A 23,086-nucleotide genomic window follows, 5' to 3' on the forward strand; every position below is an offset into this window, starting at 1 on the left:
GAAGAATTTTTTAAGGATTAACATGTGATCTTTCCCAGAAAATTCTTCTAATGTAAAGCATTTACCTTTCTTGGTATTATATCTGCAGTTTCTCACCGAAGAATCATTTTAAGGGGCTTTTTCCTAAATCAGAACGGAGCATTATGGTGCTCAGACTACAATGATTTAGCATTCTTTTTTTCACTTCTTTTAACCCTAATACATTTCATTTGAGATTATTTAATTTCTTGGTCAGCTACACTAATCTATCTTCCTTAGAAGTAGTTGGGTTTGTAAGATTGATATTATAATCAATTTAAGCATTGTAAGATTCATGTTGTAATCAATTTAAGCAATCTTGATATAGCAGGATGCAGGCACAGAAGTAGTTGGGCATGGTCCATGGGATGAAGCCATTATCAAATTCATCTCAATCCGTTACACCCAAGTCATGTCTTAGTGCTTCTAAATTTTAGAGCCTGGAACAAACATCGGCATGTCACCTGATGATCAAATGCCATCAAAGACACAGCTAATTCTGTCATTTAGCAGCAATTATCTACACATCTGGTCCAGAGAGTAGCTGACTTTCACTCAGCATACTATCTGCAATTTGGATTGGTGAATGTGCCACTCATTTTTGTTCCTCATAAAGCAATCCATCAGGATTGTTACCATATGCAAACTAACAGCTATAGAGCCTTCTTGATACCCCTAATTCTCACTATTATGTAATGTAGGGCCACCCTTCAGTTCTTCGTAATGTAACTTTTTGCAGCTAGTAATTAATCCTAATACATGTATAAAATATTCTCGGTATTCTTGCCGCGTCAGTTCTAGATAAAATCTCGAGCTTTCGACGATTACCTCCATCGTCATCGTCAGGAGCTGACTGTCTCCACTGCTGCTATGGTAGCCTCTATATAGCCCGAAGACGGCTTCTGATTGGTCGGCTTCTGATTGGTTGGCGATTACGTGCTGCTGTCTCAGACGGTGTCACTGTGTGCGCCGGTGGCGCCACCGCTTCCGTTTAAACGTAAACCTTGGAAGGAACGTCTCTGCTGCTCCTCTGCATCAAGCGCTCGTTTCCACGCACAGCTCAGATGGTATCCGCTATCGCGGTTAAAGTTCTTTTGGCTCATTCTGATTTCAACAGCCTCCTTAATAACCGAATCCCAGTACGTGGAGGCATGGGACAGAATTTTAGTTTCATCGAACAATATTTTGTGTTTGTTCGTGAGGCTGTGCTCCGCAATTGCCGATTTCTCAAGCTCTCTATTTTTAATGTGGCGTTGGTGTTCTGCGCAGCGTTCGGAAACGGTCTGACCTATATAATTGCTTCCACACTCACAGGGTATATTATAAACACCGGGGACCCTGAGGTCGAGATTGTCCTTAACAGGGCGCATCATCTCCTTAATTTTCTTAGGAGGACGAAAAATCGGTCTAATACCACGTCTACGCAGGACTCTTCCTATTTTGCTGGAAATTGCACCACAAAAAGGAAGAACCGCAATTGGTGTATCATCCTGTGAGGTTGCAGCATTATCACGTTTCCTTCTTTTGGAGAACGCTGCCTTTATATCGCGTGCACTATAGCCGTTCTTTTGGAACACGTTCTTTAGGTGATTAATCTCGAACCTTAAGTGGTCCTCGTCAGAAACAGTTTTGGCTCTATATACCAACGTGTTCAAAACGGCTCTCTTCTTAGCAGGGTGATGGAAACTCTGTGCGTTCAGGTATAAATCGGTATGCGTCGGCTTACGGTATACAGAGTGGCCAAGACGCCCGTCCGTCTGTCGTCGTACTAAAACGTCTAAGAAAGGCAGTCTCCCTTCCTTCTCCATCTCGACAGTGAACTGGATGTTCGAATGGATGCTGTTCATGTGTTCAATGAATTCTTTAAGAGCTTCTTCGCCGTGTTGCCAGATCATAAATGTATCGTCAACATAACGATAAAATAAGGACGGACGGAGGGGAGCCGAATTTAGTGCACGTTCTTCAAAATTCTCCATAAAAAAGTTAGCCAATGATGGAGACAACGGAGAGCCCATTGCCATGCCGTCTGTCATTTCATAAAATTTATTACCATACAAGAAGTAGGTGGTCGTCATCACGTGCCGGAACAATTTTATAGTTTCAGGAGGAAAAAGATCCGCCAGCATTTTCAAAGTGTCCTCCACAGGAACTTTTGTGAACAGCGACACCACATCCAGGCTGACTAAAATGTCATTTGGACCAACTCTAATATCTTTGATTTTCTCAATGAACATCTGGGAGTTTTTGATGTGATGTTCACACCGGCCAACTATAGGAGTCATCAACTTTGTTAAGTATTTGGCCAGCTTATAAGTAGGAGAACCAATTGCACTGACAATAGGTCTCATGGGAACATTCTCCTTATGGAGCTTCGGTAGTCCGTACAACCTGGGCGGTCGAGGAGCTCGGACTCTGAGATTTTTTGTAATATCGTCTGGAAGCCCGGAATTTTTCAGTAACTTCATGGTTTTTCTGCTGTACGTCAAAGTTGGGTCCCGTTTAAGACACTTATACGTACTGTCCCATTCGAACATCCAGTTCACTGTCGAGATGGAGAAGGAAGGGAGACTGCCTTTCTTAGACGTTTTAGTACAACGACAGACGGACGGGCGTCTTGGCCACTCTGTATACCGTAAGCCGACGCATACCGATTTATATCTGAACGCACAGAGTTTCCATCACCCTGCTCAGAAGAGAGCCGTTTTGAACACGTTGGTATATAGAGCCAAAACTGTTTCTGACGAGGACCACTTAAGGTTCGAGATTAATCACCTAAAGAACGTGTTCCGAAAGAACAGCTATAGTGCACGCGATATAAAGGCAGCATTCTCCAAAAGAAGGAAACGTGATAATGCTGCAACCTCACAGGATGATACACCAATTGCGGTTCTTCCTTTTTGTGGTGCAATTTCCAGCAAAATAGGAAGAGTCCTGCGTAGACGTGGTATTAGACCGATTTTTCGTCCTCCTAAGAAAATTAAGGAGATGATGCGCCCTGTTAAGGACAATCTCGACCTCAGGGTCCCCGGTGTTTATAATATACCCTGTGAGTGTGGAAGCAATTATATAGATCAGACTATTCGTACCGTTTCCGAACGCTGCGCAGAACACCAACGCCACATTAAAAATAGAGAGCTTGAGAAATCGTCAATTGCGGAGCACAGCCTCACGAACAAACACAACATATTGTTCGACGAAACTAAAATTCTGTCCCATGCCTCCACGTACTGGGATTCGGTTATTAAGGAGGCTGTTGAAATCAGAATGAGCCAAAAGAACTTTAACCGCGATAGCGGATACCATCTGAGCTGTGCGTGGAAACGAGCGCTTGATGCAGAGGAGCAGCAGAGACGTTCCTTCCAAGGTTTACGTTTAAACGGAAGCGGTGGCGCCACCGGTGCACACAGTGACACCGTCTGAGACAGCAGCACGTAATCGCCAACCAATCAGAAGCCGACCAATCAGAAGCCGTCTTCGGGCTATATAGAGGCTACCATAGCAGCAGTGGAGACAGTCAGCTCCTGACGATGACGATGGAGGTAATCGTCGAAAGCTCGAGATTTTATCTAGAACTGACGCGGCAAGAATACCGAGAATATTTTATACATAAGTGCCGCCGCGAAAAACTTCGTTCTCAATCCTAATACATGAAATAGTTGTCTTGGTTCAAGTACCATCAGTGTGAATTATACTATACAACTGATTTAGCATTGGTGCTTCAAGCATGATACTTCGGTGCTACTATCTATCACATATGGAGTGAACAATCACCAGAGAGTTATGCTTTCTACAGGGAAACATGTGGCTTGCCTTGCATCAAGAGCTGCTTCTGTATGATATATATACCAGATGTCTATGCAAGCTATTCCAAGAACTCAGTTTTTCACTACTCAAAAACCTATCTACTAGGTTAAATATGCAAATAATATCTTTACAATTATGCCACAACTAGTGGATATTGTATCCACATATTGTGAAAGATTACTTGCTCAGTGAGATGACGGCACCGATCAGCACTGTGGATACAGGCAAGATGATGGAGCACACCATTCCACTTCCTCACTGACAGATGTAGGCGTATAACAAGGATAAAAATAAGCTCCAAGAGATCTTTACACATGAAACAGACCTAATTTTGCTACACAAAATGATTACCCATCAATGAGGATTATGAATCTTCAATCCCAAATGGACTCCAACCATTTGAAACAGCTGCTGTGAGTGTGGGAATTGTGCTTGTGAGAATGTGTGTGTGTTTTCTGCTTCACAAAAAGGACTTTGTCTGAAAGCTTCAATATTTTAACACTCTTTTTCATTCTTCCTCTGTGCAGCTCAATGTGTCCTCTATGAGGTGAGTAGCAAGCTACCAATTCTATACAGTTATCAATTCCGTCTTTATTAGATACAGGAAAATAAGATGGTCCTCTTTGCAGAATATGCCTTACTGCAGTCAACAGTAAATGGTATATCAGAAAAATTGATCTACTATTGCGGGTTCATAGTGGTTAAATATGGGCTCCTCAGTGATGTTTCGACTAAAAAAATGTCTTGCTTATACAGTAAAGTATGTCCCAAACTACTATCTCTATGACTCTTCTGTAATACCATATCCCAGTTATTTGATCCTCCATTCAGTCTGTTATTCATCGTGCTTTCATATTTCTGCAATCCAATGCATTAAAAATCTAGTTCTTACGAGTCTTACAACCCTATCTTAATGTGGCAGCTTTACATGTATATAATTAGCTGCCAAGTGTGACTTTCATAAGTTCATACACAACTCCAGTTCACATGCACCTGGATCAGGCAAAAGTACCTACAACGTACGGATTCATCACTGACAATATTACATCAGAATAGGCTTCATCTCTCATGGGTAATTAAGGACATACTTAGTACCCAATATACTTAAATACATACATAATTACAGACATTTAGTTATTTTGAATTTTAACATATGTTCACAGTCTGTATGTCAAAAAAGTCTGTGACAGTATAAAATGCATTTTCAGCAAACCAGCTACACAGTTTTCTTTGAAATTATTTTCAAGGCATCGGCCACACCAAGGGTGGTAGTTCAATTAAGATTTTTAGAGAGTTGAGGCGAAGGCAATGGCATGATGAACCATCCCTGTTTCTTCTTCTCTTATTATCAAATCTATTCATCAAGAATCAGCAACATTAATGGGCACGGGTCTCTCTGAAGTAAAATATTCCAGAGGTAAACTTGGTTCCCATTCAGATCTCCGGGCGGAACCTACTTCGAAGAGATACAAGCTGAAAGGAACTTTCAGGCTGGGAACATGGAACGTTAAAAGTTTGAACAGGCCAGGAACTTTCCAGACAGTATTAGACGAATTAGATAGATACGTTGTAGACATTACAGCTATTCAAGAAACTCGGTGGCAGAGGGAGGGTAGCACAAAGAGGAGTAACTATACATTTTTCTATGGAGGTGCAGAAGCTCACAGCTTTGGAACAGGTTTCGCAGTACAGAGAAAAGTGCTTCATGCAATCAGAGATATAAGGTTCATTAGTGACCGACTTTCAGTTATAGTGTTGTCTGGCAGGTGGAATAGACTAGTAGTAATTAATGTACACACACCAACTGAGGACACTGAAGAGGTTGCTAAAGATGGCTTTTATGAAAAAAAAGATCAACTGTCAGATGAGTTCTCCTCGTACGATACAGAATTAATCATAGGTGATTTTTATGCGAAGACAGGGAAGGAGGAATCATTCTGGCCTAGAATTGGGAAAGAAAGTTTGCATAACATTTCGAATGATAATGGCACAAGGGTGGTTAATTTTGCTGTTTCAAAAGACATGATTGTTGAGAGCACATATTTCAAAAGGAAGGACATTCATAAAGCATCTTGGGTCTCTCTGGATGGACACACCTGAAACCAAATTGATAATGTACTTGTAGATTGGAGATGGCACACTAGTATAGAAAATGTTAGGACTTTCAGGGGAGCCGACTATGAGTCTGATCATTTTCTTGTAGTTGTCAAAGTTCACCAACGGCGATCTACAGCAACATCAAGGTGCACATGCAGAACTTGTTTGGTTCAACACTGACAAGCTAAATGATGAAAACTTTGTAAGAAGGTACATGATAGTAATTTCAAATAGGTTTGATGCTCTCAAGAAAAGGATGTAAATAAACAGTGGATCACTGTGAGGAATAATATCAAAGAGGCAGCGAAGGTCACAATAGGTACAATTAAGAAGAACAGGAGGAAACCGTGGTTTTATGAGGAATGAAAGAAATTGGTAGACGAAAGGAGAAAAGTGCAGTTAGATTGGGGTAGAATGGGAGACAGAAAATGAGAAGTGAAGTTGGTCGTAGGCTACGGGCAAAGAAGAGGGATTATTTGAACAATCAAATTTAAAAAAATGGAAACAAACAGGAAAACAAGAAACATTAGGGAACTTTACCTAGACATAAATGGATATAGGAAGGGGTTCAAGGCTAGGACAAATGCACTTCGAGGGGATGCTGGGGGGATACTGACAGACCCCAGTGCTATATTAAGTAAATGGAGGGCGTATTTTGAGCATCTATTAAATGTACACCAGGAAGCAGGAAATGAGCAAGCATACGAAATACATACAGCAGAACCCCAGATACCTGAGCCAACATTAAAGGAAGTAAGAGATGCAATCAACAAATTGAAGAACCATAAAGCACCAGGATCAGATTGCATAACTGCAGAATTAGTTAAAAATGGGGGACAGAAATTGGTGGAAGTAGTTCACAAAGTGATAATTAAAGTATGGAACTGAGAGATGATAGCTGAAGAGTGGCAGGAGTCGATTCTGATCCCAGTTTTTAAGAAGGGTGACAAAATGGATTGTAGTAATTATAGAGGGATATTGCTATTACCAGTATGTTTCAAAATTTTCTCGAATATTCTGCTAAGCAGGCTTACTCCATATGCAGATGAAATTGTGGGGGATTACCAAGCTGGCTTTTGGAGGAACAGATCAACTATAGACCAAATATTCACCCTGCGTCAAATTTTGGAAAAGAAATGGGAATACAATAAACCAGTTCATAACCTTTTTATAGATTTTACAAAAGCATATGATTCAGTAATGCAATAAAAATTGTACAGAATTCTTTTGGAACTTGGAATACCAAAGAAGTATGTTAGACTTATAAAAGTGAGTTTGAAAAACACAAAAGGTAGAGTACACATGGGGAAATTAGAGTCAGAAGAATTTGTAATAAAGAACGGACTTAAGCAGGAAGATGCCCTGTCTCCGCTACTTTTTAGTTTAGTCCTAGAATATATTGTACGAATGGCAGCAGATAATTCATAGGGTGTGGAGTTAAATGGAAATATTAAGATATTAGGGTATGCAGATGATCTAAACATCATTAGCGATACGAAAGAATCTGTAACAGCAAATGCGAATGCGTTAACCAAGGCTAGTGAAGATGTAGGTCTAAGGATAAGTGAAGACAAAACTAAATACCTGGTTACCACTAGAATGCCAACAGCAGTAGATCAGGAAATGTTAAGAGTTGGAGACATGCAGTTTGAAAAAGTGAAAACATTTAAGTATCTAGGCGTGGACATCACTTCAAGAAATGGGATTGAATCCGAACTGAAGAAGAGATTACGGGTGGGAAATGTGTGCTACTTCTCACTGAATAGATTACTTTCATCATGGATATTGTCTAGGAATTTAAAGGTTAGAATATACAAAACTACTATTCTACCAGTTATGCTGTATGGATGTGAGACTTGCTCCCTCACTGTGCAAAATGAAAAGCCATTTTGAGTATTTGAAAACATAATTTTGAGGAAAATTTTCACAACAAAATGGGATGACATTAGCGGAGAGTGGCAAAAACTGCATAACGAAGAGGTTCATGAACTCTGTTCAAGCCCTGACATAACCAGTATTATTAAATCACGTAGGCTGCAATGGACGGGGCACGTAGCTCAAATGGATGAGGGCAGGGCAGTGCGCAGAGTACTGGCAGGGCACTTAGAGGGAAAACGTCCTGTGGGCAGACCGAGGTGTAGATGGGAGGACAATGTGAAGGCTGATTTGAGGAGCCTAGGTATTGAAGGTGAATGGAAGGAAATAGCCCAAGACAGGGACAGATGGCGAAAATACTTTGCTGCGGTAATGGACTCTCGAGTCTGGTATGACCAGTGTGAGTGTGAGAGAGTTGACCTTGGATGACTGGGCTGCTTTTACCAGTCTGTCTTGGAATGTCCATTTTATTTTTTGTTAGTGCTGTTGAATATCTTCTCTTACTTGAAACTCTTGTACACTCAAATTTCTTTACAGGGTGGTTATAATTAAATTTTTGCTACTTGAGAAGGACCCCCTTGAAAAACAAGTGATCATAGGCTAATGAAACTTCATGAAAACATCTGTAAGAACATATGCAGGGGAAGCAATGAATAAACCACTGAAGGAAACACATTTTAATACCAGCATGAGAGGGTAACATTTGATAACTGCAAACAATGTTTACATTTCAGGTTACAAATGCTGCTCAATGTGATGACCATCTGCATGCATGACAGCCTGGAACTGCACTACAGATATCATTTCACAATTGTCCGCAGACCTTTGAGCAGTGGACCACGACATATTCAGCTGATGTGGCACAACTCATGGACTGCTTGAGGATCGCACACTGTGTCCAGCATTCTCAGCACAGAAATAAAAGTTAGGAAACTAAACATGTAGTTATTAGAGGAAACACAAACAATGAAAATGAGTTACATAATTGCTAATATAATGAAGGTATATACACTGCCCAACTGTAAATAATTCTCAGCAAGCAAGACACAGTGAGAAAGTATTGATTATGATAATATGGTTAAAATTATAATGTTTTAAATCACCAAATAGTTGACAAGCCGAGTTCATCAATAGGCACACAAAAAATATTGAGGAAGTTGGTAGCTTTTGGCCAAATCTTTCTTGAGAGCTATTGAGTGCACACACATATGCATATATATATATATCCACCTGAACAACTACATCATCCTGGATGACTACATTGTGCCAGCACTGTGTCTCAAACAAAGTGAGGGTCTTTGTCAGGCAGAGACAGTGAGGAGAAAGAAGATGGGGAGTAGGAGGGCTAGTTTGGGAAAGGTGTATGACAGCAAGGGCATGGGACAGGAATGAAGCACTGGGGTGAGCTCATTCTGGCTGCAGGAAGAGTATTCTGTGCACAGTGCCCAATTATGTGGAGGAGTGGTTTGTGAGGCAGAGACAAACAAAGGAAGATGGAGACTTGGAGAGAGGGGGGAGGGGGGGAGGGGGAAGAGCAGGTTGAGTGAAGTTAGAGTCATCAGACAGACATGTAGATGAGTGTGCGGAAGGAGTTAGTGGATACTGTAGTCAGGAGAAAAATGAGATCGAAGGATGTGTTGCACGAACAATGCCCATCTATGTAATTCCGAGATTCTGTGGTGCCTTAGTAAGGCCTTCAGCAGTATGTGCAATGGGTTGCTCATCACTGCATATAATTTTCTGCAGGTGGCCATGTTACACAAGAAAGACTTTCTAGTGTGGAAGGGATGACAGATATCAAAATGCAAGTACTGTTAATGATTAGCTAGCTTGATATGGACAGAGGTTCAGATGGAGCTATTGGAGAGATGGAGGTCAACATTCTCTACAGTGGCACATTGGGCTGAAGAGGACCAGGTGAAGTGGAAAGGTACTGAGGCTGTGGAAGAATGAGGATAGAGTGTGTTGGCCCTAGCCAAACTGGTGATACTGCTATGGAACATCTAGGAGCAAGACCAGTCTGATACCCTACCCAGCACACTCCCCACAGTCTCTCTGTTCCTTTATTCTATCTTTCTCCCATCCCTCCTCCCAAATCCCCTCCTCCACATCACTGTCCACACTGCACACCTCCCCACAAACATCCAGAACATGCTTTCCAGTGTCACATTTAATCTTACAATTTGGTAATTACTTGCCCTCCTTAAATCACTTATATTTTACCAAGGACTTACTATTACCAAGACTACAAGACTATGATGTATTTGTGGTCATATGTAGAAAAACTCATGGTTACAGTCAGTCAGAAATATTTATATTATTACTGAGCACTAACCTGTTTGAAATACACACTGGAGGTGACTCTGTCAGTGGTGGTGTTGTGAAAGCTGCAGTAGTGCCTGTATGATCTGTACTTAAGGAAACAGTTGTGTAATTTTTGTGCTGGTTTTCTGATGGCAGTGTAACTGTAGTTCTTTCTTTAGTTGCAATAATAATAGATGGTGTTGTCCCACAGTCCACAGTGAAACACTTGTACTCATTGTTCAAACATTGGCATTTTGTGCAGTTTGACTCATCAACTGTTTCTCCAGGCTACAAAAAAAGAAAAGAAATTGCAATAAATGCTTATTTATTTATTTATTTATTTTATTTATCAATCTGTTGACAATAAATATTGCATGGATGTTGTCAAGGGTACATGTAAGCCATTTCAAAGAAATGGGACACAAACAATATATACGTAAAAAAGTACAAAACAAAATAATACAATGAAGTTAATAATAATACAATGAAATTAATATAGCCTATATACATCCCTGCTTGTTATTTTAAATGCATAGTCTGTTTTTCATAAGGCTTTAGTTTTGTCCTCCCTAAATGGCAAGTCCTTATATAAAACACTGCTTAAGTACACATTTACATCACACAACAGCTGTCCTTTAAGTATGTAAATGTAATGAATAATTAGATAATGAATGATTAGGTACAGATAGAGTATTTTCCATTTTGCCTTTATAAGTATCATCAGAAAAAGTTATTGACCTACATAGTCATTTACAGAATAACAACATTGTTCTACTAGAATTTTTTTAAATTCTGTTTTAAATTTGTTATCATCTTCTAACTGCCTGATGTTGACTGGCAGTGCATTGTACAGTTTTGCACTGATATGGCTCACATGCCTTTGTGTATTCCTTCTTTTTGTTCACTGAGTATGGAGTGCTGCACTATTATGGGTATTGTAGTTATGAAAGTTGGCATTTGTCTGAAAATCTTCAATGTGGGTCCCGACATACAATACACATTTGTATATGTATAATGATGGTATAGTAAGTATTCTAAGCTTTTTGAATATGGGTTTGCAGTGTGTCTGTGGATGACTGTGAGTTATTACTCGGATGGCCTCTTCTGCAACAAAAAAAATTGTTTTAGGCGCCCTGTTGTGGAACCCCAAAATATTATTTCGTATTTGGCAAGAGATTGAAAACAGCCGAAATATGCCATTCTGGCACCCTCTGAGGTACAAACATTTGCAATAATTCTGAGGGCAAAACAGGCTGAATTAAGTTTCTGTGCAAGTTTTATTACGTGGTCATTAAAATTTAAGTTTTCATCCACATGAATCCCCAGCAATTTTGTGGATGTCACTCTGTCTAAGGCTTTGTCGCCCCTCACCAGGTCAAGATTTACATTTTGACATCTTTTCCCAAACTGCATATAATTTGTTTTATTTACATTCAATGTCAGCCTGTTTGCATTGAACCAAGAGTGGATGTAATTTAGTACTTTATCAGCAGTTGTTGGTAGCAATTGCTTTGGTGCACTTATTATCACACTAGTATCATCTGCAAATATTATTGCTTTGGCTGCATCATTTATATAGACAAGAAACAATATGGGCCCTAGGATGCTGCCTTGTGGTACTCCTATTTCTACGTTTTTTTGCCTCTGATACTGAATTTATTTTGTGGTTGGATTAAGTTGATGTCAGTCCTACAACCTGTGTTCTGTTTTTTAGGTATAATTCAAACCATTTTTTTCCTATCCCATGTATACCCAACGCTTCCAATTTTTCTAAAAGAATGTCCTGGTTCACAGCGTCAAAAGCTTTGGAGAGGTCTAAATTTACTACTACTACACTATAATCTTTTTCTAGATTTTTGATTATTTGTTCAGTGTAGCACATTACTACTGTTTCGGTATTTTTACGTGCTTGGAAGCCATGCTGATTTCTGTTTAGTAAATTATGGTCATTTAGATATTTGTTGATTCGGTGCTTCATCAGTTTTTCTGATATTTTTGAAAATGCTGGGAGGAGAGATATTGGACAATAGTTTTTTACCTTATACTTGTCACCGTTTTTAAATAATGGCTTCACTTCTGAAATTTTCAGCCTTCTTAACACTATATTATGTTTTTTAAGTTAAATGCTATCATGATGCATTAATTTCAAGAGGAACACATCATCAAAAACATATTAATGCTGAGAATTATAGTATCTATATTTACATCTATATCCCAAAACTCATATACAATTTGAATTATAGGTAATGTCAGGTACCAATTTCTCCATTTTTTGTTCCATTCTGTAATGTTGATAAGCCTCCATTGTGGAATTCCATAATTTCTTTCATTTATGGCCATGGTCATTTCATAAGATGTATATGGGAGAAAGTAATATGTTACCTCATTATTCTTGGAGCACATACTCTCAGAATTTAACAGTACACTTCTCCATGAGATATAATGCTTCTCTTGTATATTTAATGATGCTGCAAGGAAATGATTTTTTTAGGTGGGAAATGGGGGTTTGTTGTCATCAGCCTTCTAGTCTTCTGACTGATTTAATGCAGGCTGCCCAACTTTCTCTCCTCAGATCAATGTCTGCAATTGATATCACTAGACTTATTTCAGCAAGGAAAGCCCTCTTTGACTGAGCTGATCTGCTCCGTATGTACTCCTTGCTTCATTTATTGTTTTTCTTCCATGGTGGCATTTCGTCTGCCTTTGGCACCTTCACGATTGTTTAGCTTATGCTGTTTTGAAAGTCAGATAGTGTGTCTCCAGCCTACTCTCTTAAATAATCATTTGGTTTCCACACTCCCCAATAATTTTAAAAGTTCCATAAGAATGTTATCTCTCCCATCAGCCTTGTTTCTTTGCAGTCCTTCACTGCTATGTTGCTGTGTTACACTCCATCCCTAATATTGTAATCCTCTATTTCTTCAAAATTGACATCCATTTTCTGTCCCTCCAAGTCATCCACAATCTACTTTTCACACCTATCTACTCTCTCCTCTGTTTTTAATAGTGGGATTCCATTTTCCACTCTTAATGTTGACACCCTTTCATTTAATTTCACTGAGAGTTATTTCAACTTTTCAGGCTACATTGGCACAGGAATTAAAACGAATAATGTAACAGTATTGCATATGTCATTAGTAGGAAAGCAGATGATGTCTCTCATATAGAGTGTGCTAGTGAGAGAATAACTGAACTATGGAGAAAGGTAAGCAGAAAGATACTGCCTGCTGTTCAGGTTTATGCACCACTATCAGAGTGGATTCAAGAGAAAAAAGACGGTTTCCTTAGATATATGGCAAGCATGTAGAGATCGAAAACACAGTAGTAATGGAAGATAGTCCTACTGGAATTGGAACCAGGGACAGAGAAGGTGAGTATCTTTTAGATTTCTGTCTGTGGAATAGCCTTGTCATTAAGAGCACCTATTTCAGTAAACAGTTCAGTGACAGAATCACAAACATTATAGTTGGGAGGAGGAACCGAGATTCTTGACTGATTATGTCATATCTAGTAAAGAAGCAGGACTCATTACACTAATGTTAAATTCCTCCCTGGGGAAAGTTTAGCCAATGATCACAGGCTGCTTTCTACCACTCTGAGAACTATCCCAACACAAAAGGTGCAAATCCAATATAAAATTTTGGGAACTGGAGGAAGAGGAGAGAGAAGAGGAAGACGAATGGGTAAATGTTCCTCAGTTTTCTTGCCATATCATATTTGTTTGTAATTATCAATCTAATAGGCTGTGTAGTATTTTCAGATGTAATGGCAGAATTATGTATGGAGATGTCATGAAGGCACAGAAATTCCAAATAACAAAAAAGACGTATTGATGTGCACAGTGGAGGAACATTAGTAGCAACACTGATTCCATTGGATGACAATTAACTCATCTCTTATTTCTCTGTAGCCTTTCAATACTGAGCACTCATTTCTATATAACACTTATAGCCGCAGTCCCAGCTGAAGTTGCTGTTGCATATTCTGACTGGTGATAGATAGGAACATAACTGAATGTACAGAGTCAAACAACAGAAAATCCCAGATGGAATACAGACAATGTGATGAAAAGGATACATTGCTACCATATGCCAAAGGTGTTCAGTTGTAGACAGGCACGCCAAAATGACTGCTAAACAAGTAAGATTTTGGCCAAAAGACCTTCTTCTGACTTAACCAACACCCACACCCACACATGACCAATGTCTCTGACTGCCAAGGCCAGGATTAACTGAAAGTACCACACAGTCTATTAGTATGACTGTTCATCATCATCTTGGACAGTTTCCAGCCTCTGGCCAGTCTGTATGGAACATAGGCCTCTCCATCATCTACTGTCTTGCCACCATCTCTCTGTCTTCACCTTGGTCCAGTCTTCTCCTTTCTTCTGAACGCATTCCTCTACTCCTTTCAGCCATCTGTCTCTCAGTCTTCCTCTTCGTCTCTTTCTTCCAGTTTCATCTCGTGTATCCTCCTGGGTATCCTCTTCTCCTCCATTCTCTTAACGTGTCCATGCAATCTCTGCCTTGATTTCTCTATCTCCTACTGTAATGGTTCCACCCTCATTAACTCTCTGATCCTCTCATTTCTTAAAACATCTATCTTTGTCACTCTAATACTGTTTCTCAAGAATTTCATCTCATTAGCATGTACTTTGCTTTTCTCTCTTCCCTTCATAACCCAGGATTGGGACATAGTATGACCGGTAATAGCCTTTTTATTGATTTGGGTTACATCCTTGCTCCATATCAGGCTTCTGACACTCTTCCGAAATGCTTCTGCTTTATGACTGTTGCCTTCCAATAATAACAGAAGTCATTGAAAATGTGTATATACAAACAAATCTGATGTGGTGAGAAAACCAAGAAATATCTATCCAAAAATGTCACTGCATAAACTATTTTCTCAAATGGGATGAATATCAATAGAATATTTGTGAGCAATTACCCAGAAGTTAAACAGAGGCTGGAGAAGAGGAATGGACAAAATTCCATGAAGTCTTTGTCAGTACTTCATGAGACATTGTGGGAAGGAAAAACGACTACATAATATGTCATTGAGCACAGTGCAGTTGACCCATATTAACTTAAGAGTAGAAAGTGGTACACCCGTAGGAGTGTTCCTTTTCTTCTTATAGTGACCTTTATCTTAAATATGATATAATTATCTCTTGCATAATGTTAACTGATGGCATATAAGCAAAGATAAAATCTACACCTTTGCTAGCACATCTAATTCTTATTTAGTACTGTTTCTCACTTGATTATCCACGAAGTTCCATATATTTTCAAAATTACCTTAATGATCCTGCAATTTTCATAACAATGAGTTATTCAAATGTCTCATGGTAAAACATCTGACAGATAATAATAAGGAAACTCAATATTTAGATTGTTTACCACTTAAGTAGCAAAATTACATAAGATCAAACAATGGAAAATCCAGGATGGAATGTACCAATATTATGAGAAGGAAAGTTGCTACTCACCATATAGCGGAGATGTGGAGTCGCAGATAGGCACAACAAAAAGACATTCACAATTATAGTTTTCGGCCAATGGCCTTCATCAACAGTAGACACACATACGTGGATCCATACACACTCATACAAAGGCAACTCAAACACACGATTGCAGTCTCAGGCAACTGAAACCACATTGTGAGCAGCAGCACAGTGCATGATGGGTAGTGGCTACTCGGTGAGGGTAAAGAGAAGGCTGGGATGGGGAGGGGGAGGGATAGTATAGTAGGGTTGCGGGCAGTGAAGTGCTGCAAGTTTGATGGCGAGCAGGAGAGAGGTGGGGACGGGAGGGGGGTGGGGGGTGGGGAGAGTAGCAGAAAAGGAGAGAAATAAATAAAAAGAACCCCTTTGTTAGTCACCGTCCTCACCCATCCAGCCCCTTCCCTGCTCCCATTCAAGCACTACACAGCTGTCATTCCACCACCACATCCAGTCTTTTTATTTATTTCTCTTCTTTTCCGCTAGTCCCCCCCACCCCTTACCCCCTCACCCCTGCCCACCATCTAACCTGCAGCATTTCACCGTATGCCACCCCCACCATACTATTCCTCCCACCCCCCACACCAATCTCCTCCTTACCCCCATCCAGTCGCCACTCCCATCATGCACTGGTGCTGAGACTGCAGTCGTGTGTGTCAGTTTTGTGTGTGTGTGTGTGTGTGTGTGTGTGTGTGTGTGTGTGTGTGTGTGTGTGCGTGCACACACTTTTATATGTGTCTATTTTTGATGAAGGCCATTGGCCAAAAGCTTAAAATGCGAAAGTCTTTTTGTTGTCCCTAAAGTGTGAAAGTCTTTTTGTTGTGCCTATTTGTGATTCAGCATCTCCGCTACATGGTGAGTAACAACTTTCCTTCTCATAATAAAATTACATAAGAGCATTGTCTAACAGAGAACTGTGGGAAGTATAAGGTCTGAAGCTCTCACGTCAAGCTGGTTCTTTACATTTACATTTACATTTACATTTATACTCCGCAAGCCACCCAACGGTGTGTGGCGGAGGGCACTTTACGTGCCACTGTCATTATCTCCCTTTCCTGTTCCAGTCGCATATGGTTCGCGGGAAGAACGACTGTCTGAAAACCTCTGTGCGCGCTCTAATCTCTCTAATTTTACATTCATGATCTCCTCGGGAGGTATAAGTAGGGGGAAGCAATATATTCGATACCTCATCCAGAAACGCACCCTCTCGAAACCTGGCGAGCAAGCTACACCGCGATGCAGAGCGCCTCTCTTGCAGAGTGTGCCACTTGAGTTTGTTAAACATCTCTGTAACGCTATCACGGTTACCAAATAACCCTGTGACGAAACGCGCCGCTCTTCTTTGGATCTTCTCTATCTCCTCCGTCAACCCGATCTGGTACGGATCCCACACTGATGAGCAATACTCAAGTATAGGTCGAACGAGTGTTTTGTAAGCCACCTCCTTTCTTGATGGACTACATTTTCTAAGGACTCTCCCAATGAATCTCAACCTGGTACCCGCCTTACCAACAATTAATTTTATATGATCATTCCACTTCAAATCGTTCCGCACGCATACTCCCAGATATTTTACAGAAGTAACTGCTACCAGTGTTTGTTCCGCTATCATATAATCATACAATAAAGGATCCTTCTTTCTCATAACGTTAAATCGGAAAGTACAGGAAAGGAACTGAAGAGGGAAATGGTTGAGAAAAAAAGAAATAAGAATGGGGAGAGTTGACCAATATCTGCAAATTTCAGGTTAAAAATGTTGCACAGTAGATGAAAAGTGATAAAATGGAGCAACAACAACAGCACTACCAATTCTCAAAGAAGTTATGGAATTTCTGCAGATTATCATTTTCTTCTGAGCACTATATTTTAATCAGGCACCTACCAATCATTTTACAATGAATTTATACAGGCACAAGCACAGTTTACTACCAATATGCAAGCATTTAGCAAAAGAACAAAAGTAATTACACTCCTTGGGGGTGTAGCTGATGGTGGAAATGGAAAACTCAGCTGTCCAAAAGGTTGCAACTCATTGTGGCCTTCAATGTTTTCTTTAGTTTATGCTGAGAGCGAACAGTGGAAATTACATGTTTCTATCCACTGCCTGACTGGCCACTATCACAGTCTTTTGCAATGCTTACCTCAATGGATTCTTTAATAGTGGGGTGCTGAATCAACATTGCGGTAGGCAAAATATTTTTTTTCTCATACCTGCTGGAAACACAGTGTTAAGCAGTGGTACACTTAGCAGTTAGGAAAAGGCAAGTGCAGCATTGGTATTCATTGGAATGCTCTTCCACAGTACATGTACCCCGATCAATATGAGCCACATCACACTGCAAAGGAGTATTCTACACCCCAACCTTCTGCAACACCAAATCAACCTTTACTAATCCCTGAGTGTCTGCAATTTTAGCTGGTGAGAGAAGAGTCACCTAAACTTTAAATTTATGCTTGCGTTGTACAAAATGTAGTCCACATATGGAGCCAAATTCGTAGATTTTGTCATTATGCTATCAACTACTTCCACTAGCTGTGTTTGACTGCTAGTGCCCTGTCAATGTGTTAAATGGAATATCCACTTTCTCTTAATACTGTTTTTGGGTGGGCAAGTGTCCTGGTCAAAACTACATGCACCAGAAAATGTATTTGCAGTAAGCACAAGTGTTTTGCTGGAAATGACAGCTCAAAGACTGTAAGTACAAATAACTATGTGTGGATTATGATTAACTGAATTTTCCAGAGAGCCATCATTGATCCATCTGACTAGAATGTCCAGGAATGGCAAAAAACCTTTCTTTGCTGTTTCCATGGTGAACTGGATACTCCTATGAATTAAGTTAAGATGCTACAGGAACTCAATAACGTCTTTTCTACATAGGGCTTCACTGTGAAAATATTGTCAGCATACCTCCAACAAATGCTCAATTTGAAGACTGTTCACTTACAAAAGGATTTTCTGTAGCCTGTACATCATCCTGTTCAAAAGATAAAATAAGCTGAGAAAAGAGCATACTGGAACAAAATAGTGATGTCCACTGAACACTTCCCCTATGATGTGAGTAGTAAAGAAATCCACTATTAAAAACAAATAACTGGGTCTTTAGTATTAATAAAACACCAAAATATTACACAATCCTTTAAACTAAAAATTTTAAGTTTTTTGATGAAGTATTTTTCGTGATTATACTTGAGACCTTATAAGAGTTGAAATAGTTTCATTCATAGTAAAAACAGCTACATATTTTAGTACAACTGTATATCTTATCACTCGGAACCAGAAGTGTTCATATTCTATGCATGAAGTTTCTGGATTGGAATATTTTATAAAACAAAGCAATGACATTTGATTGCATTCTCACCCTTATATAAATCCCTTGGTCAGACAAACAAGTGCAGTCTTCTTTCTTGACACAGGTTTCCCTATCTCTCATTAGGTAGCCAGGTGGACAACCATTCTTGATCTTTTCAGGTACACATCCTGTTGATAATTTTTGCTTATTAAATACAAAAGAAGAATTTATAAACATCAAGACAATCATTTTTTATTAACTTTGAGGAAGTACATGACTATCATTGAGGAACTGAGTTACTCAGGCACATTTTAAGAAAACAAACTTGTTCCACTATTATCTAGATTTTCAGCAAAATGAATAGCACTTAAGTACACATAAAATAAATAAAAATTGGCAGTTCCAAATCTTTTAAAGAAACTAAGTCTTTATCATTTCTATTGCCTTAAATGCATACACTAGTTGGAAGCACCAATAAGGACATAAAAAGCAGACTAACACACACAAAGAGTGCATTACTCACTAAAATAAATCTGCTAGTATCAAACATCGGCCATAATCTGAGAAAGAAATTTATGAGAATTTACATTTGGAGTGCAGAATTGTATGATAGTGAATCATGGACTGTAGGAAAAGTGGAAAAGAAGAGAATCAAAGTGTTTGATACATGGTGGTGCAGAAGGATGTTGAAAATCAGGTTGACTGGTAAGATAAGGAATGAGGTTTTCCACAGAACTGGTAAAGAAAGGAAAGTACGGGAAACCATTACAAGAAGAAGGAACATTATGATAACACAAGTGCTGACACATCAGGGAATAACTTTCACAGTAATTGGGGGAGCTGTATAGGGTGAAAACTGTAGGGTTAGGCAGAGACTGGAATACATCCAACAAATAACTGAGGACATTGGGTGTAAATTCTACTCTGAGATGAAGAGTGTGGCACAAGAGAGGAATTCATGGCAGGCTGCATCAAACCAGCCAACAGACTTATGATACATGCATGTCTGAGTGCTGCAGCAGCTACAGAGTGGCACTGTTGCACGGCAGCAGCAGCCTAACAGCGCAGCATTGGTCAGCAACTGAGACAGGGAAATTTGGACAGAGTAGAAATGGCCAACAAATGTTTACCAAATTTTTGTTGCCTGTGAGCTACTGACTGATTGAGAGCAACTCATGCAACCACAGTGATAATACAGCAAGGTACAGTTTTCACTTTCACACCATTTTGTGAAATAGTTCTGTATGTGCCTAACTTCTTCCATCAGAAAGTACACATATTCATACACACACCCCACAGGCACCCAACCACAGACAACCATGTGGTGCTGGTGCAGGTTTGGGTGTCTGTTTGGTTGTGTGCATGAATCTGCATACTTTATGCCAGAAGACACAAAGCTGAAGAGGTTGTTAATACTGTGTTCTGTTATGTGTGTCTAAGTGCTGCGCATCAGTCTGATAAAGGGGAGTGGTTGCTTTCCTCTTATTTTACATACTCAATCTAAGTATGTGAATGATATATTTCACCCTAAATTTTTAGTTGTGGCATATCACACTACTGAGCATGTAATAGGTTTATACAGTACCCAAGATGTGAAGCCCTTCCAACAACAATTTCTTGTAATATAGATTAGCTTTTTTGTAAAAGAAGATCCTGTTGAATATGTCAACTGATTAATAGGAAATGCTGCAGACTCTAAAAACAGAATTGTAGGCAAACTGATATTAATGTCCATTATGGAAGTTTGAGTTGTGCTGATGAGAGCCCTATGAATTTGCTCCTGACTATCTGAGAGGTGTGAAATGATAGTTTTCTTGTGGAGTGGGAAAAGGGATGGCAGTGATGGGAGTCATGAGATTATTTGAAGGAGGAAAAGGAACTGAGGAATGTTTAGCTAGTAAGGAGTTCATTTGGAATGCTTATATGTTAGATGAGCATATGAAGTACCCAAACTGGTTATCCAAAGTGGGAACATGACCCTCATTGGCACAGGAAAGGAAAGTTTGTTGCACGGAACAAGTCATGGGGACCTTAATACAGACTACAGGAGATTTCACAACAGATCCCATTTTAGTAAAGTAAATAATGGTGCACAAGGTGTTGTGTATTAGTTGCTGCAGAACAAACATGGCTGGTAGGTGAAGACAACTCTCACACCTAAACTGATCCATAAGCCTGTAAAAAAGTGGTTCATAAATATTTTGGTACATCAATGAAGGGTTCATAAGAAATATGACTGATCATTTAACAGATTCATGTTAGGGTTAGTGTGAGTATTGGAAAATTTTGTGTCACAAGTGAAGTTAATGCTAGGATGTAAGGTTTCATTTATTATGTTTATTGCACAAAATTATGAGAATGGATAGATGGTAACTTCAGTTAGATTTTTGCTCATTCAGTTGTGGTACAAGGTGGGGCACAGATAATGCACATTTTTCACCACTTAATAACTTTATACTGTTTTACTTGCAGAAAAAAAGTTTTACGTTAAATAATAATATTTTATTGCATTTTTGAAATTTATGTACATAAATTAAATTCAGGAAATAATGTCATTAAGATCACATCTTTCCTGTTGAATGGAAATTTGGAGCCTGTCCTCAATGCTCTGTAATGCTTTCTCCAACATTTCTTATGACACAGGTTCAATTTATTTCAATTCTGTAGGGCTTGTTTACGTACACACTGTATTTCAGACAACCCTACAAAAAAGTGTCACAAATCAACAGATCAGGAGAGTGTGCAGGCAAACAAACACTGCTGATTTTTGTAACAACATGTGCAAGAAACATTTGTTGAACCACTTAAATGGACATTATCCTGTTGGAACATTTCTCTCAGAAGTGCTAGTTCTGCAAGGTTCGCAGGAGAGCTTCTGTTAAGTTTGGAAGGTAGGAGACAAGGTACTGGCAGAAGTAAAGCTGTGAGGACAGGGCGTGAGTCGTGCTTGGGTAGCTCAGCTGGTAGAGCATTTGCCTGCGAAAGGCAAAGGTCCCGAGTTCGAGTCTCGGTCCGGCACACAGTTTTAATCTGCCAGGAAGTTTCATATCAGTGCACACTCTGATGCAGAGTGAAAATCTCATTCTGGAAACATCCCCCAGGCTGTGGCTAAGCCATGTCTCCGCAGTATCCTTTCTTTCAGGAGTGCTAGTTCTGCAAGGTTCGCAGGAGAGCTTCTGTTAAGTTTGGAAGGTAGGAGATGAGGTACTGGCAGATGTAAAGCTGTGAGGACGGCGTGCTTGGGTAGCTCAGCTGGTAGAGCATTTGCCCGCGAAAGGCAGAGGTCCTGAGTTCGAGTCTCGGTCCTGCACACATTTTTAATCTGCCAGGAAGTTTCATATCAGTGCACACTCTGATGCAGAGTGAAAATCTCATTCTGGAAACATCCCCCAGGCTGTGGCTAAGCCATGTCTCCGCAGTATCCTTTCTTTCAGGAGTGCTAGTTCTGCAAGGTTCGCAAGAGAGCTTCTGTTAAGTTTGGAAGGTAGGAGATGAGGTACTGGCAGATGTAAAGCTGTGAGGACGGCGCTTGAGTCGTGCTTGGGTAGCTCAGCTGGTAGAGCATTTGCCCGCGAAAGGCAGAGGTCCTGAGTTTGAGTCTCGGCCCGGCACACAGTTTTAATCTGCCAGGAAGTTTGATTTCTCTCATGTTCATAAGATGCCATACCAGTTCTGGATGCATGAAGTTGTTTAACATTTTGACATAATGCATTGATGTCACAATAACTGCAGTTCCCACCTCTTCAAAAAAGTAAACCAACAACCACTATCTTGGAGACACTACACAGCACTTGTAATTTGAGCTGTTAAAGGTCTTTAGTGCAGTTAACATGGGTTCTCTGATGCTCAGTACTGCCAATTCTGTACGTTAACATAGTCATCCAGATGGAAACACACTTCATCACTCATCATATTAAGACATCTGTATCATGCATAAGAATGATGTTCATTATGCCACAAAATTATTTGTGCTATACATCCACTTCACTTAGCTGCTGGATGATCAGTATTTTGTATGGGTGAAATCTGAGATCATCATTAAGATGCAAAGAATTGAATGATACGATATACCCAGAGTTGCAATCTTTCACCAAGTCGGTCATTTCAGACAAGCAAGAACTGCCCTTCTCACCTTGTCTACATTTTCCAGGGTTCGGACTGAACTTGGGATACCAGGTGGATTTTTCTTCATCAC

At 39.8% G+C, this 23,086-nt stretch overlaps 1 protein-coding gene across 1 annotated transcript in view; it reads right to left on the reverse strand.

Annotated features, from left to right (window-relative positions):
* The window catches only part of LOC126175921 (hemocytin), a 486,280-nt gene that overhangs the window by 187,569 nt on the left and 275,625 nt on the right, over nt 1–23,086 (reverse strand). Inside the window, exons 40-41 of the mRNA XM_049922991.1 lie at nt 18,961–19,079; nt 10,130–10,386 (exon numbers count right to left, since the gene is read on the reverse strand). Coding sequence (XP_049778948.1) covers nt 10,130–10,386; nt 18,961–19,079 — 376 coding nt within the window. The remainder of the gene's footprint in view (nt 1–10,129; nt 10,387–18,960; nt 19,080–23,086) is intronic.

Source organism: Schistocerca cancellata, chromosome 3 (genome assembly GCF_023864275.1).
Source record: "Schistocerca cancellata isolate TAMUIC-IGC-003103 chromosome 3, iqSchCanc2.1, whole genome shotgun sequence".
NCBI lineage: Eukaryota > Metazoa > Arthropoda > Insecta > Orthoptera > Acrididae > Schistocerca > Schistocerca cancellata.